General features: G+C 38.6%; 1 protein-coding gene across 24 annotated transcripts in view; it reads right to left on the bottom strand.

The window, feature by feature from the left end:
* CSPP1 (centrosome and spindle pole associated protein 1) overlaps positions 1-16,689 on the bottom strand; it is a 135,166-nt gene that overhangs the window by 44,364 nt on the left and 74,113 nt on the right. For all 24 annotated transcript variants that reach the window (XR_004435163.1, XM_033202259.1, XM_033202257.1 and 21 more), the window contains one exon: positions 12,364-12,511. Coding sequence is in view for 23 of the 24 variants with exons in the window: in XM_033202259.1 (XP_033058150.1) it covers positions 12,364-12,511 (148 nt within the window). In the remaining variant the exon portion in view is untranslated. The remainder of the gene's footprint in view (positions 1-12,363; positions 12,512-16,689) is intronic.

Raw genomic sequence — 16,689 nt, 5'->3', positions numbered from 1 at the left:
TCTCCTAATAACATATAATCATGTGGAGTGGCATTTTAAAATATATTCACAAATTACTTGGCAAGCCTCCCTCAAAGGGTAAAGCTAAATTCCATTCCCCTTCAGTGGTGTTCAGAGTTAATAGCTCACTTCTTATGACTAGCATGTCGCAGAAACAACAGTATATGACTTCTGAGGCTACCTCATAAAAGAAATTATTTCCACCTTGCTTATCTATGGATCATTCACTCTGAAGAAAGCCAACTGCCATATCATAAGTACACTAAGGGAGCCCTATGGAAAGGCCCATATGACAAGGAACTAAGGCTTCCTGAGCCATGTGAGGGAGCCATATTGAAAATGAATCTTACAGTCCCCATCAAGCCTCAGATGACTACTGCCATGGTCAACACCCTGGACTCCAACATTATGAGGGAGCCTGAGACAGAACCACCCAGCTAAACCACTCACAAATTTCTAACCCTCAGAGCCGTAAGATAATAAATGTGTATCGTGCTAAAACACCAAGTTTTGGGTTAATTCTTTACATAGAACAGATATCGAATACACACAGCAAAAATCTGAGCACCTAGAATTGGGTCAAACAACCAATCTCAAAAACAGAACTGAATGATTACAGAACTCAAAGCTTTAATAAAATAAAAAGTAGCTGTTTTCCATAAAACAAACAAACCAAAAAACTGGAACAGTATGGCAGTACTGAAAGTGAACTTAAACCTGGATATTAGAAGTATTTATCAGGAAGCCTGTTATGTTCAAGAACGTATTTTGAACACGAATCACAATTAGAATTCCAGATAGAACATGGCAAGCAATACGTAAATGTTACAAAAGAGAATGGGAGTTCAGAATCAGGAAGGTTCACCTTGTTACAATATTTAGGGCAGCTTGGACTTGGAAAATGTATAGGAGCTTCACAGATGAAGATAAATAGGGAAGCATAATAGAGAAGTACAACAATGTGAGAAAGCACTCCAAGCAGGTAAAACATGAAGAGTGTTCTGGCAACATTAAAGCCGTCCAGCTAGACTAGAGCATAAAGCACATATAATAGAGCAATGGCAAGTAAGACTGGAAACCACAGAATGGATACGTATTCTGGAATATCCTAAAACACATGCCAATGGCTCTCAATTTTGTTCTGTAGAAGGTAATGGAGGCAGTTCTGGTTGTTACAGAAGTGGGATTAATATATTAGTCTGGCTGGGTGTGGTGGCTCATGCCTATAATCCCAGCACTTTGGGAGGCCAAGGAGGGTGGATCACTTGAGCTCAGGAGTTCAAGACCAGCCTGGGCAACATGGTGAAATTCCATTTCTACTGAAAATACAAAAATTAGCTGGGCATGAGGGCATGCAACTGTAGTCCCAGCTACTTGGGGGGCTGAAGTGGGAGGATCACTTAAGCCCAGGAGGTGCAGGTTGCAGTGAGTCAAAATTACACCACTGCACTCCAGGCTGGATGACACAGTGAGACTCTGTCTCAAAAAAATAAAAATAAAAATGGTTGAGGACAAAGAAAAAGATTTAAAGATCAATCTGTAGGGAAGACGTAAAGAGTAACAGGAGTAAAAGAGATGACATGGAAGAGAATGGATGAAGGTATGAGAAACACACAACGTCAGATGACAGTCCTTAGAAGAAAGATAATGCTCACAAACCTAGCAGAGTCTAACTCTAGCTCATAACGCACATTCAATAAATATCAGCTGAAGTTTGGACAGCATCTCAAAGGATACAAAAGACTCGGGGAAAAAAAAGAACTGTCAAGCCAGTTCAAAGAAGATAAAAGCTGAGTAAAAATCATTAAATTGAAATTAGGACATTAGGCTTTTTGTTGACAATGTGGCATGGGGGAGTGGTGGGCAGGGGGTACAAGCTAGATGTTATATTATAGAAAAATAGCCGATAAGAGTGTGGTTAAGAAGTGACAGCAACAAGCATGGACTACTTTTTGAATGTATTTCATATGGTAAAGGAAGCATTTGTTTGTGTTTTAATACAAGTGACCTAAGCATGTTCAGAGGTAGAAAGAAGAAATAAATAGAAAAAATGCAAAGAGAAAGGAGTGGGTTAAACCACAGAAAAAGGTGACCGCAAGAAAACTCCCAAGTGCCAAGGACTGGCAAGGCAGATAGACATTCTTGAAATAATCTACAGCTGTGTTGCCAAACTAGCGAGTGCTTAGGGAATGCAATCTTAGTTTGATAGTCACCTACACAAACCATACATTAGGAGATATCCTATATGTAAGAAAACTTCAATAACACATTATAATTTACTGTTGTGATTATACAGGGACTTCTCCAGTGGAATAATATTCAACATATTTATATTAAGAGAAAATTAATTTCATCAGAGTACGTAATTATTAAGATTTAAGACTATCAGAGTTAGCAAGCAAACTAAATCCATATTGCTTTTTATTGGGAAAAATGATTGGGCAACTGGCCACTCCTTTTCCGTCTTTCTGTGAGATGGTAACACAAATGATTTGAAATCAGCTAAAAAACAAAAATTAAAAAAGGCACTTTGGTCAAGAGCGTAATTTGTCAACTGCAAAGACAGGACTTCATTTTAAATGTAAATCATCATAACATTCAATATAAAATTAGGAGCACTTATGTGCTCCTCACTGAGTGAATTAGCTCATTATAAAAAAATTAATTTTAATTAACTTCACAAGTTAGCTGGTATTCTTTATACTTTGATGGAAAATACATACCAAAATATATTTTGTGAAGGGCTGAGATATGTTAAATGTTACTATAAACCCAGGACTATTCAGCAATTCATGGCTGACACAGAAACTCTTTTATAATGACTTAATTCAGACAGCTAAGCAAAATTCCCAACACTAGCACTACTAACAATACATATTTCAAAATTAACGTAATTTAAAATATATACACTTACCTATAGAGTAAAATTCTAATTGATGGCTCATAAAATAAATCTCACAAACTTAAAAACACTTTAGTCATTAAAAGTATATTCTCTCCAGCTGGGTGCAGAGGCTCATGCCTGTAATCTCAACACTTTGGGAGGCTGAGGTGGGAGGATCACTTGAGGCCAGGAGTTTGAGACCAGTTGGGTCACACAGTGAGACCCTGTCTCTAAAGACACTTTTGTAATTAGCTGGGCATGGTGGCATGTGCCTGTAATCCTTGCTACTGGGGGGGCTCAAGTGGGAAGATCACTTGAGCCAGGGAGGTTGAGACTGCAGTGAGGCCTGATCGTGCCACTGCATTATAGCCTGGGAGACAGAGCGAGACCTTGTCTCAAAACAAACAAACAAACAAACAAAAAAACAGAAACGTATATTCTCTTACTAAAACAGAATACAAACTAGAACTGAATAAAAGAAAGCTCTCTGGAAAATCCCCTCATACTTGGAAACTTTTTAAGTCCACTTTCAAATAACTAACGGGGGTTAAAGAAAAGTCACAAAGAAAATCAGAAAACTGAATGAAAATTAAAACATAACACATCAAAATTTGTGACATATAGCTAAAACAGTACTCAGAGGGAAATGTGTAGCATACTTCAATGCACAGAAAATAAGTAAGGTCTCAAATCATAATCTAAGCATCAACATTAAAAAATTAGAAAAGGGGGCTGGGCATGGTGGCTCACGCCTGTAATCCCAGCACTTTGGGAGGCGGAGGCGGGCAGATCACAAGGTCAGGAGTTCGAGACCAGCCTGGCCAGTATGGTGAAACCCCGTCTCTACTAACAATACAAAAATTAGCCAGGTGCGGTGCATGCACCTGTAGTCCCAGCTACTTGGGAGGCTGAGGCAGGAGAATCATTTGAATCCGGAAGGCGGAAGTTGCAGTGAGTCGAAATTGCGCCACTGCGCTCCAGCTTGGGCAACACAATGAGACTCTATCTCAAAAAAAAAAAGAAATTAGAAAAGGGAGAAAAGTAAGCACAAAGCAAACTAAAGGAAGCAAATAGTAAAGATACGAGCAAAATCACTGAAACAAGAAAAAAAGCGGAGAAAAAAAATCAATGAAAAATTACAGCTGATTCTACAAAAAGATCCATAAAGTTGATAAACATCCAGCCAGCCAGATTTAAGAGAATATACAAATTACAAATATCAGGAATGAATGAGGAGCCATCACCAGAGATCCTACTAACACCAGAATAAAAAAGAAATATTATGAACAACATTATGACAATAAATTTAAAAAATGAATAATTTACTTGAATGATTCAAATGACCAAAGCTCACATAAGAAATAAACTGAATATCTCTTTATCTATTAAATAAAGTGAATTCACAGTTTAAAACTTTCCCAAAAAGAAAATTCCCCACCCGGATGGCTTCACTGGTGAATGCTTTTTTTTTTTTGAGATGGAGTCCCGCTCTGTCATGCAGTGGTGCAATCTTGGCTCACTGCAATCTCCACCTCCTGGGTTCAAATGATTCTCCTGCCTCAGCCTACCGAGTAGCTGGGACTACAGGACCACATCACCACACACAGCTAATTTTTGTATTTTTAGTAGAGATAGGGTTTCACCGTGTTGGCCAGGATGGTCTCGATCTCTTGACCCTGTGACCCACCTGCCTCAGCCTCCCAAAGTGCTGGGATTAGAGGCATGAGCCAACACACCCAGCCTTCACTGGTGAATTCTAAACACAGAAAAAACATTTCCCAGCTAGGCAGAGTGGCTCACATCTATGTATTCCCAGCACTTTGGGAGGCCAAGGTGGGAGCATCATTTGAGCTCCGGAGTTCGAGACCAGCCTAGGCAACATAAACATAGTGAGACCCTGTTTCTACAAAAAATAAAAAAAATTAGCCAGGTATGGTGGCACATGCCCGTAGTCCCAGCTACTCAGGAAGTTAAGGTGACAGAATTGCTTCAGCCCAGGAGGTTGAGGCTGCAGGGAGCTGTGATTGTGTCACTGTACTCCAGCTTCTGTGACAGAGCAAGACTCTGTCTCAAAAAACAAAAAAACAAACAAACAAACAAAAGAAAAAGAAAAAACATTTCCCAGTTCATGTTATCAGGCCAGAATTACCCTGATACCAAAACCAGACAACATTATAAAGCAATAAAAACCAGAATATCTTATGAGCCTAGATGCAAACATCTCTGACAAAATACTAGCAAATCAAATTCTGTAAGATGTATAAAAGACAATAATACAGCTTGGTTTTTCCCAGGAATGCAAGATCCATTGAACATTCAAAAATCAATCAATGTAATTTATCACATATCAGAAGGGCAAAGAAACCACACTATGATATCAATAGATGCAGAAAAGCACCTGACAAAATTCAACATACACTCACAATGAAACCTCTAAGCAAACAAGGAATAGAAAATCCTCAATGGGATAAAAGAAAAACTGACCAAAAGCTGACAGCTAACTTAATGATGAAAGATTGCTTTTCATCTGAAATCAGAGACAAGACAAAGATGTCTGTGCTCATGATTTCTAAACACTGTACTGGAGTTCTTAAACAGTGCAAAAGGCAATTAAAATAAATAGAAGGCATCACATTGGAAAGAAATAAGTAAAACTAACTCCTCTACTGACAGATGCTATGATTGCCTACATTAAAAATCAAAGAATCTACAAAAAACTAAAACTAACAAGTGAGCTTAGCAAGCACACAGACTACAGACAACAGCAAGCACACAGACTACAGTCTGTGTATCTGTAAATATACAAAATTTACCTGTATTTCTATAGACCATCAACGAACAAATGAATTAAAAATTTTTTAGTGTAACATTTTAAAATAGCTTCAAACCACATGAAATATTTAGGGAAATAACAACATACATCCAAGATCTGCCACCAAAAACTACAAAATATTGCTGAGAGAAATTAACTAGAAGCAATAAATGGATATACACTGCCCACTCATGGATCAAGAGGCTCAATGTTATTAAGATGCTGGCTGTCCCAATATTATCTATACAGTCAACGGAATCACAATGAAAATGCCACCATGCTTGACATGACAAAGTAATAATAATAGTAATAATTACTTACTATAACTTCTTATTTACTTACTATAACTTATTACTAAATAATAATATTACTATATTACTATAGTGATAGTAAAATATGCAAAGAAGTTAAGTTGTCAAAAGATCTTGAAACGGCTGGGCACAGTAGCTCACACCTGTAATCCCAGCACTTTGGGAGGACTAGGCGGGCAGATCACGAGGTCAGGAGATTGAGACCATCCTGGCTAACATGGTGAAACCCCGTCTCTACTAAAAATAGAAAAAATTAGCCGGGCGTGGTGGCAGGCTCCTGTAGTCCCAGCTACTCAGGAGGCAGAGGCAGGAGAATGGTGTGAACTCGGGAGGTGGAGCTAGCAGTGAGCCGAGATCGCGCCACTGTACTCCAGCCTGGACAACAGGGGGAGACTCCATCTCAAAAAAAATTCTTGAAAAAAAAGAACAAAGCTGGAGGACTCACACTTTTCAATTTCAAAACTTACTACAAAGCTATAGTAATCAAGAGACTCTGATATGGGCAAAAGGATAGACATATAGAGCAATGGAACAGAGAGAGAAAGAGACAGAGAGATTGAGAAAGAGGAATCTCACGGATTGGAGGAGACTAAAGAGACATGAACTAAACACATTATAGGATCCTGGACTACAGCCTAAAATAGAATAAGGACATTAGGAAAAAAAACAACAACAAAAAACGGGTAAAATTCGAACAAGGTATGTAACTTAATTATCAGCACTGTATCTAGGTTAATTTCTAGTTTTGATCATTGTGCCATGATTATCTAAGATGTTAACATCACGGGAAACAAGGTGAAGGATACTCTCTACACCATCTTTGCAACTCTTTTAGGTCTTAATTTCACAATAGAAAATGTTTTTTTTAAATGAGGCATCACTGCACTTTCAATAAAATAAAAGCTTAAAGATGCATAATTTCAAGTTTTGATGAAAATTCAGAGCAACTAGAAACCTCATACTTTTCTGACAGGAATGCAAAATGACACAACAAAATTGGAGAATGTTCTGGCAGTTTCTTACAAAGTTAAACACTTACTATTCAACCCAGCAATTCTATTCCTAGGCACTTACCCAAAAGAATAAAAATTTATAGCCGGGCGCGGTGGCTCAAGCCTGTAATCCCAGGACTTTGGGAGGCCGAGACGGGCGGATCACGAGGTCAGGAGATCGAGACCATCCTGGCTAACACGATGAAACCCCGTCTCTACTAAAAATAGAAAAAATTAGCCGGGCGTGGTGGCAGGCTCCTGTAGTCCCAGCTACTCAGGAGGCAGAGGCAGGAGAATGGTGTGAACTCGGGAGGTGGAGCTAGCAGTGAGCCGAGATCGCGCCACTGTACTCCAGCCTGGACAACAGGGGGAGACTCCATCTCAAAAAAAATTCTTGAAAAAAAAGAACAAAGCTGGAGGACTCACACTTTTCAATTTCAAAACTTACTACAAAGCTATAGTAATCAAGAGACTCTGATATGGGCAAAAGGATAGACATATAGAGCAATGGAACAGAGAGAGAAAGAGACAGAGAGATTGAGAAAGAGGAATCTCACGGATTGGAGGAGACTAAAGAGACATGAACTAAACACATTATAGGATCCTGGACTACAGCCTAAAATAGAATAAGGACATTAGGAAAAAAAACAACAACAAAAAACGGGTAAAATTCGAACAAGGTATGTAACTTAATTATCAGCACTGTATCTAGGTTAATTTCTAGTTTTGATCATTGTGCCATGATTATCTAAGATGTTAACATCACGGGAAACAAGGTGAAGGATACTCTCTACACCATCTTTGCAACTCTTTTAGGTCTTAATTTCACAATAGAAAATGTTTTTTTTAAATGAGGCATCACTGCACTTTCAATAAAATAAAAGCTTAAAGATGCGTAATTTCAAGTTTTGATGAAAATTCAGAGCAACTAGAAACCTCATACTTTTCTGACAGGAATGCAAAATGACACAACAAAATTGGAGAATGTTCTGGCAGTTTCTTACAAAGTTAAACACTTACTATTCAACCCAGCAATTCTATTCCTAGGCACTTACCCAAAAGAAATAAAAATTTATAGCCGGGCGCGGTGGCTCAAGCCTGTAATCCCAGCACTTTGGGAGGCCGAGACGGGCGGATCACGAGGTCAGGAGATCGAGACCATCCTGGCTAACACGATGAAACCCCGTCTCTACTAAAAAAATACAAAAAACTAGCCTGGCGAGGTGGCGGACGCCTGTAGTCCCAGCTACTCGGGAGGCTGAGGCAGGAGAATGGCGGGAACCCGGGAGGCGGAGCTTGCAGTGGGCTGAGATCCGGCCACTGCACTCCAGCCTGGGTGACAGAGCGAGACTTCGTCTCAAAAAAAAAAAAAAAAAGAAATAAAAATTTATGTTCACACAAAGATCTGTAAGTGAATGTTTCTAACAGCTTTATTTATAATAGCCTTGAACTGTAAACAGCCCACATATCCATCAACTGCTAAATGGATAAACAGCTATGGTACTTCCAGACAATGCAATACTATTCAGTAATAAAAAAAAAATAAGCTACTGACATATGCAACAACATGGATGAATCTCACAAACACTATGCTAAAATACAAATGTCAGAAAAAAGGCAATATTTTCATGCCAGAAAGGAGATCACAGATTGGCATGGGTGGACGAGTAAGTAAAAGAACTGACTAACTAATCATCCTTTTAATCAACTGGAACTATGAGATACCATCTTTCAAAGTGGTTTTTATCATTTAATTTATTTTTATTGACATTTTTCTTTTGGTGTATATGTTTTAACATTTGACATGGACAGTTTCATGTAAAGTTTCAAATAAAAACCTGAATAAAGAACTTTAATGAATAGAGAACTGAGAAAGACAACAGAATAAAGTACTGTACAAATAATTAAACTGAGAAGTATTTACTTTAAAAGGGGCGACACTATCTTACAGTTGCATGAATAACACATTTTTATATTTCATTAATAACTACTATGGCTTATAAAGAGGTATTCTTAGGTAAGATAAGGGTTAAGATTCAATTTTATTAATTTCTTTGGAATAAAAGATCAAAAAAAGAACAACAGGAGTAATTAGAAAAGTCAGCAGCAGAATTAAAGTTAGACAAGATAATGAACAGACGTTATATGGTCTTAGTCATCACTAGGCTCTATACTACATATTTCAAATGTAACTTTCCCGCCTTCTCTAAAATGTAGTAGCTACACTGGGTGCAGCTGCTCATGTCCGTAATCCTAGCACTTTGGGAAGCCGAGGTGGGTGGATCACCTCAGGTCAGGAGTTCAAGACCACCAACATGGTGAAACCCCATCTTTACTAAATACACAAAATTAGGCGGGCATGGTGGCACATGCCTGTAATCCCAGCTACTCAGGAGGCTGAGGCAGGAGAACTGCTTGAACCCGGGAGGCAGAGGTTGCAGTGAATTGAGATTGCACCATTGCACTCTAGCCTGGGTAAAAGAGCAAAACTCCATCTCAAAAAATAAAAATAAAAATAAAATGTAGCATCCACATACAAAATAAACTGATACTCTTTTTAAGTGATGAGTTTACCTGCTTTGAAAATATCACTGAGTTATACTGTATTTGATAAAATAGTATGCCTTTTCTATTTCATGGCATGAAGACGGCATTAAATAAGCCAACTAAACATTAATATTAAAAATTGAAATCTAAGAAACATTTTCTCCATGCTCATGAGGTCAAGCAATTCTAAAATAATGTTTTATAACTCAATAACCCAAATTTATCCTACTCACTTCCACCAATTAAAGGCATACAGAACACCATAATTGTATTGTTTGAACTAGAAATAATCTTAGAGGTAAGATTTTAGAAAACTGCTCTATCCCAATGTTTTCCAATGTTTCACTCAGTTAAGCACATTTTTCATGGTAACTAGTATATTTCTATCAATTTACAATTTAAATTTACTGTAGCAAAGATTGCCCATATGGCTATTAATCCCATGCCCTTCTCCTGAGCATAAAGAAAGTTACACTTCCCAGCCTCCCAAGCTGTTAGGTTAGACCCTATAACTAGGTCTGAACAATGGAATGAAGGCAAAAGTGATCTTCCTCCACATCCAGGCCAGGCCCCAACAATATCCTCAATTTGTCCCTGGACAAGAAGAAAAGGATTCTAAAATGAAGGAATGAAACAATGGATCCCTGAGTCACTTCTTGGAGGAGAACCACCCAAACAGCATCAGAGTGGGACAAAAATGGATGCCTAACAAGAGAGGCCTTAAGCTTCTAAGAATTTGGGTTTATTACAGCACTTTCCATTAAATGCCTGGACTAATACCTTCACTTTAATACCTGTAGTTTAAAAGAAAATATTACAGCACTATTCATAAATGGAAAACTTGTGTTTTTCTAATATATTTTCAAGTAAACACTTATCTATTAAAATAAGAAATGTTAGCTAGGCATCATCTAAAATCATTTCATCGATAAAGAAAGTAATAAGAATTCTACTCTTTCAAAACTATGAGAAAATTATTCATGAGGTGAAGATAGGAAAGGAACAAATCTTTTGGGAAGAAAAAAAAGACCTATTAAAATTAAAGCAGGCCAGGCATGGTGGCTCACACCTGTATTCCCAGCACTTTGGGAGGCTGAGGTGGGTGGAACACCTGAGGTCAGGAGTTTGAGACCAGCCTGACCAACATGGTGAAACCCCATCTCTAATAAAAACACAAAAATTAGCCGGGCATGATGATGCATGCCTATAAATCCCAGTTACTTGGGAGGTTGAAGCAGGAGAATTGCTTCAACCTGGGAGGCATAGGTTGCAGTGAGCCAAGATGGTGCCATTGCATTCCAGCCTGGGTGACTGAGTGAAACTCTGTCTCAAAAAAATTAATTAATTAAATTAAAGTAAATTAAAGTGGGCCTCAAATATATCTTTTTTTTTTTGAGACGGAGTCTCGCTCTGTCGCCCAGGCTGGAGTGCAGTGACCGGATCTCAGCTCACTGCAAGCCCCGCCTCCTGGGTTCCCGCCATTCTCCTATCTCAGCCTCCCGAGTAGCTGGGACTACAGGCGCCTGCCACCTCACCCGGCTAGATTTTTGTATTTTTTAGTAGAGACGGGGTTTCACCGTGTTAGCCAGGATGGTCTCGATCTCCTGACCTCGTGATCCGCCCATCTGTGCCTCCCAAAGTGCTGGGATTACAGGTTGAGCTACCGTGCCCGGCCCAAATATATCTTTTTAAAATAACAAAGAAGCAAAGGCATAATACATAAGAATTCTAACTCAACATCCAATCTTTCGATTCTATCACTCATCTATTCCTACAATATATAATACCTAAAGAACATGAAATGTGTATCTTTGATCTACTTTTATTCTGCTTAACTAAACATTAAACAGAGACCATCCTAATATATACAATAGCCCTTTGTAACTGCGGGTTCCACATCTGTGGATTCAATCAACCACAATTCAAAAACATTAAAAAATAAAAAAATGGAGGCTTGCATCTGTGCTGAACATGTAAAAAGTCTTTTTTTCTTGTCATTATTCTCTAATTAATATAAGATCACAACTATTCACATAGCATTTTCACTGTATTAGGTATTACAAGTAATCTAGAGATGATTTAAAGTATACAGGAGGATATGTGTAGGTTATATGCAAATGCTTTACCAATCTTATATCAGGAACTTGAGCATCTATGGATTTGGGTATTCACAGGAGATCCTGGAACCAATGTTCCACGGTTATCAACAGAAAACTATATATAACAAGTTGTATAAAGCCACTCTTTCGAAGTATTTGTTGTGTGATTACTAGATCAAACATTTTTGAGAGTACATAATTGAAAGATAAATCAACAAATTATGAAACCTGCTAGAAAGTTTCTATGATCATGTCTTTTTTTTTTCCTCAAAGGAATTCTTGCAATGAGCAGGTATATTGCATATATAAATTAAACACAAAACCCCCTCCCAAAACGGTTTTAGATCCTTTATTTCTAAGACATCTTACTAGTTTTTAACTTGTAATATGGGTTTTATCAGTTTTTACGAGGAAACAAAATATTCTAAGTACCAGTTTCAGCAAAAACTTATCAACTAACATGAGCTTTCCTCTGCAGCTGGGTTATCAACATCAGAGGATGAAATATCTACAATAAAAACAAATGAATAGTATTCTGAGAAGAAATGCTTTCTAGCCTCTGTTATTATATTTATTCTCAAAATACCTCATATGCATTAAGTTACATACATACCTTGCTATAGAGGCTATGATTCCTACTTTTTTCTACTCCCTAGTCTTTTAAAAAGTTAAAAATAATTTAGCTTATTTTAAAAACAATTCAGTGGAAATAACATACTTATCAGATTTCCTTTTGCATCCCTGAGAGGAGCACCACCTCCACCTTTTCCCCAGGGATTATATGTTCTCATTTCAGCTTCTAATTTAGCTTCATATTCTTCTTTTTCTTCACGTTCTTTCTTCCTTCTTTCTTCTCTTTCCCGAATCTTGACAACATAAAATATATTTAAATAAACACTGACAAATATTCCAATACAAGAAGTTAGTAATACCAGATTTTTTTTTTTTAGAAAACGAAAAAAAATTTTTTTTTTCAGTATACTCCCCTACAAAGGTTAAAATCACAAATACGTAATACTCAATGTAAAAATACTTTAGGCCAGGTGTGGTGGCTCATGCCTATGGTGGTCAAGGTGGGCAGATCACGTAAGGTCAAGAGTTCAAGACCAGCCTGGCCAACATGGCAAAACCCCGTCTCTACCAAAAATACAAAAATTAGCCGAGTATGGTTGCGCACATCTGTAATCCCAGTTACTTGCATGGCTGAGGAACAAGAATTGCTTGAACCCAGGAGGTGGAGTTTGTAGTGAGCCGAGATTGTGCCCCTGCACTTCAGCTTGGGCAACATTATGCAAGACACTGTCTCTAAATAAATAAATAACATTAAAAATAAAAATAACTCAATGGCTAGAATACATAGCCCCTGTTCCTCTATATACACCAAATGACTTTCTAGCCTCTAAGGCTATTTCAGTCTCAACCAACTCCTCCTTCCCTCCCCCAGTGTCTACCTGAGCCATTCCCTCTCTAACCCTGACAGTTCCATGGGACCATCAGATCTCCCTATGTTCCTTTTTCATCTATCCTTTCAAGGGGAATGCCCAGCCACAAAGTCTACCCTCAACCTTACCAGACCTACTTTCCCTAGGCAAACTCTATTCCCAAAATTCTGAGGTTGGAGGATCAACCCTCTCTGGGGAATGCTTGGCAACTTTAAATACAGGCATACCTCATTTTATTGTGCTGTACTTTATTGTGCTTTGCAGACATCGCATTTTTTTCTTTTTTTTTTTGAGATGGGAGTCTCGCTCTGTTACCCAGGCTGGAGTGCAGTGGCACGATCTCGGCTCACTGCAAGCTCTGCTTCCCGGGTTCACGTCACTGTCCTGCCCCAGCCTCTGGAGTAGCTGGGACTACAGGAGCCCCCCACCATGCCCAGCTATTTTTCATATTTTTAGTAGAGACAGGGTTTCACTGTGTTAGCCAGGATGGTCTCGATCTCCTGACCTCGTGATCCACCCACCTCGGCCTCCCAAAGTGCTGGGATTACAGGCGTGAGCCACCACGCCCAGCTACAGACATTGCATATTTTACAAATTGAAGGTTTATGGCAACCCTGCACTGAGGAGGTCTATCAGTAACATTTTTCCAACAGCACGGGCTAACTTCATGTCTCTGTGTCACATTTTGGTAATTTTCACAATATTTTAAACTTTTAAAATTATTATTATATCTGTTATGGTGATCTGTGATTGGTGATCTTTACTGTTACTATTTTAATTGTTTTGGGGCGCCATGAATCACACACACATAAGATGGCAAATTTAATGGATAAATGTCATATGTATTCTGACTATTCTACCAATCAGCCATTTCCCTGTCTCTTTCCCTCTCCTTGGGTCTCTCTTTTCCCTGACAGAATACTGAAATTAGGCCAATTAATAACCCTACAACGGCATGTAAGTGTTTGAGTGAATGAAAGAGTCACACCTCTCACTTTAAATCAAAAGTGAGAAATGACTAAGCTTAGTGGGAAAGGCTTGTCGAATGCATAGATAGGCTGAAAGCTAGGCCTCTTATGCTAAATAAATACTTTGCCCAGTTGTAAATGCACAGGAAGAATTCTTGAAGAAAATTAAAAGTGCTACTCCAGTAAACACATGAATGATAAGAAAGTGAAACAGCCTTATTGCTGTTATAGAGAAAGTTTTAGTGGTCTAAATAGAAGATCAAACCAGCCCAGCATTTCCTTAAGCCAAAGCATAAACGAGAGCAAGGCCCTAACTTTCTTCAATTCTATGAAGGCTGAGAGAAGTGAGGAAGCTGCAGAAGAAAACTTGCAAGTTAGCAGAGGTTGGTTCATAAAGTTGGGGGAAAGCTGCCATCTCTATAACATAAAAGTACAACATGGGCCGGGCTCACACTTGTAATCCCAAAACTTTGGGAGGCCGAGGTAGGCAGATCACCTGAGATCAGGAGTTAGAGACCACCCTGACCAACATAGCAAAACTCCACCTCTACTAAAACATACAAAAAAAAGAAAAGAAAAGAAAAGAAAAAAAAATTAGCTGGGCGTGATTGCGGTGCCTGCAGTCCCAGCTACTCGTGAGGCCCTCGAGGTTGCAGTGAGCCAAGATCATGCCACTGTACTCCACCCTAGGCTGGGCGACAGAGTGCAACTTTGTCTCAAAATAAAAATAAAAATAAAAAAGTACAACATGAGGCAGCAAGTGCTGATGGAGAAGCTGCAGCAAGTTACCCAGAAAGTCTAGCTCAGATAACTGATGAAGGTGGTTCCACTAAACAACAGATATCCAATGGAGACAAAACAGCCTTGTATTAAAAGAAGACTTTCACAGCTAGTAAAGAGAAGTCAATGTCTAGGTTCAAGCTTCAAAGGACAGGCTGACTCTCTCATTAGAAGCTAATGCAGCTGGTGACTTTAAGTTGAAGCCAATGCTAATATACCATTCTGAAAACCTTAGGGCCCTTAAGAATGATGTTAAATCAGCCAGGCACAGTGGCTCACGCCTGTAATCCCAGCACTCTGGGAGGCCGAGGCAGGTGGATAACGAGGTCAGGAGATGGAGACCATCCTGGCTAACACGGTGAAACCCTGTCTCTACTAAAAATACAAAAAAAAAAAAAAAAAAAATTATCCGGGTGTGGTGGCGGACGCCTATAGTCCCAGCTACTCGGGAGGCTGAGGCAGAAGAATGGTGTGAATCTGGGAGGCGGAGCTTGCAGTGAGCTGAATCGCACCACTGCACTCCAGCCTGGGCGACAGTATGAGATTCCGTCTCAAAAAAAAAAAAAAAAAAAAGGATGATGTTAATCTACTCTGCCTGTGCTCTAGAAAGGAAACAACAAAGCCTGGATTGCTGCACAACTGTTTCAATAATGGTTTACTGAGTATTTTAAGTCCACTGTTGATACTTACTACTTAAAAAAAAAAAAAGAGAGAGAGATTCCTTTCAAAATATTACTGCTCATTGACAATGCACCTGGTCAACCAAGAGCTAGATATACAATATGATTAACGTTGTTGTCATGCTTGCTAATACAATATCTATTCTGTAGCCCATTAACTCATGGAGTAATTTTGACACTGAATTCTTACTGTTCAGGAAATATGTTTCATAAAGCTATAGTTGCCACAGACAGTAATTCCTCTGATGGATCTGGGAAATCTAAACTGAAAGCCCTCTGGAGAGAATTTACCATTCCAGATGCCATCAAGAACATTTGTGAGTCATGGAAGGAAGTCAAAATATCAATAGTATCAGAAGTTTGAAAGAAGTTGACTCTAACCCTCATGGATGACTTTGAGGGATTCAATACTTCAGTGGTAGAAGTAACTGCAGATGTGGAAGAAATAGCAAGAGAACTGGAATTAGAAGTGAGGCACAGAAGACTTGAGAGAATTGCTGCAATCTCATGATGAAATGAGATTTGCTTACGAATAAGCAAAGAAAGTGGTTTCTTGAGATGGAGTCTCCTCTTGGTGAAGATGTTGTGAACATTGTTGAGATGACAACAAAGATTTAGAACATTACATAAACTAAGTTGATAAAGCATCAGCAGGGTTTTGAGAGGACTCCAAACTTTGAAAGAAGGTCTACTGCAGATAAAATGGTATCAAACAGCATCATATCCTAGAGAAATCTTTTATGAATGGAGGAGTCAACTGATGCAGCAAATTTCACTGTTGTCTCATTTTAAGAAATTGCCACAGCCATCTAATCTTCAGCAACTGCCACCCTGATCAGTCAGCAGCCATCAATATTGAGGCAACACTCTCCACCAGCAAAAGAATTATGACTTGCTAAATCTTTTTTAGCAATACGGTATTTTTAAATTAAGTTTACGTACCTTGTTTAAGACATGTTGCACCTTAACAGACCACAGTATAGTGTAAAGATTAACTCTACATGCACTGGGAAACCAAAAAATTCATGTGAATCATTTCATTGTGATATTTGCTTTATTGCAGTGGTCTGGAACCAAACCTGCAATATTTCTGTAAAGCTGTATTAAGTAAAAAAACAAACGCATTCTTATCATCACTAAGTATAAGCACAGGGTTGTTCTGTAGAGACATACG

This window comes from Trachypithecus francoisi, unplaced genomic scaffold, assembly GCF_009764315.1.
Source record: "Trachypithecus francoisi isolate TF-2019V2 unplaced genomic scaffold, Tfra_2.0 Lachesis_group7, whole genome shotgun sequence".
Lineage (NCBI taxonomy): Eukaryota > Metazoa > Chordata > Mammalia > Primates > Cercopithecidae > Trachypithecus > Trachypithecus francoisi.
The sequence above is the reverse complement of the archived record's forward strand: the minus strand, read 5'-3'. Positions and strand labels throughout refer to the sequence as shown.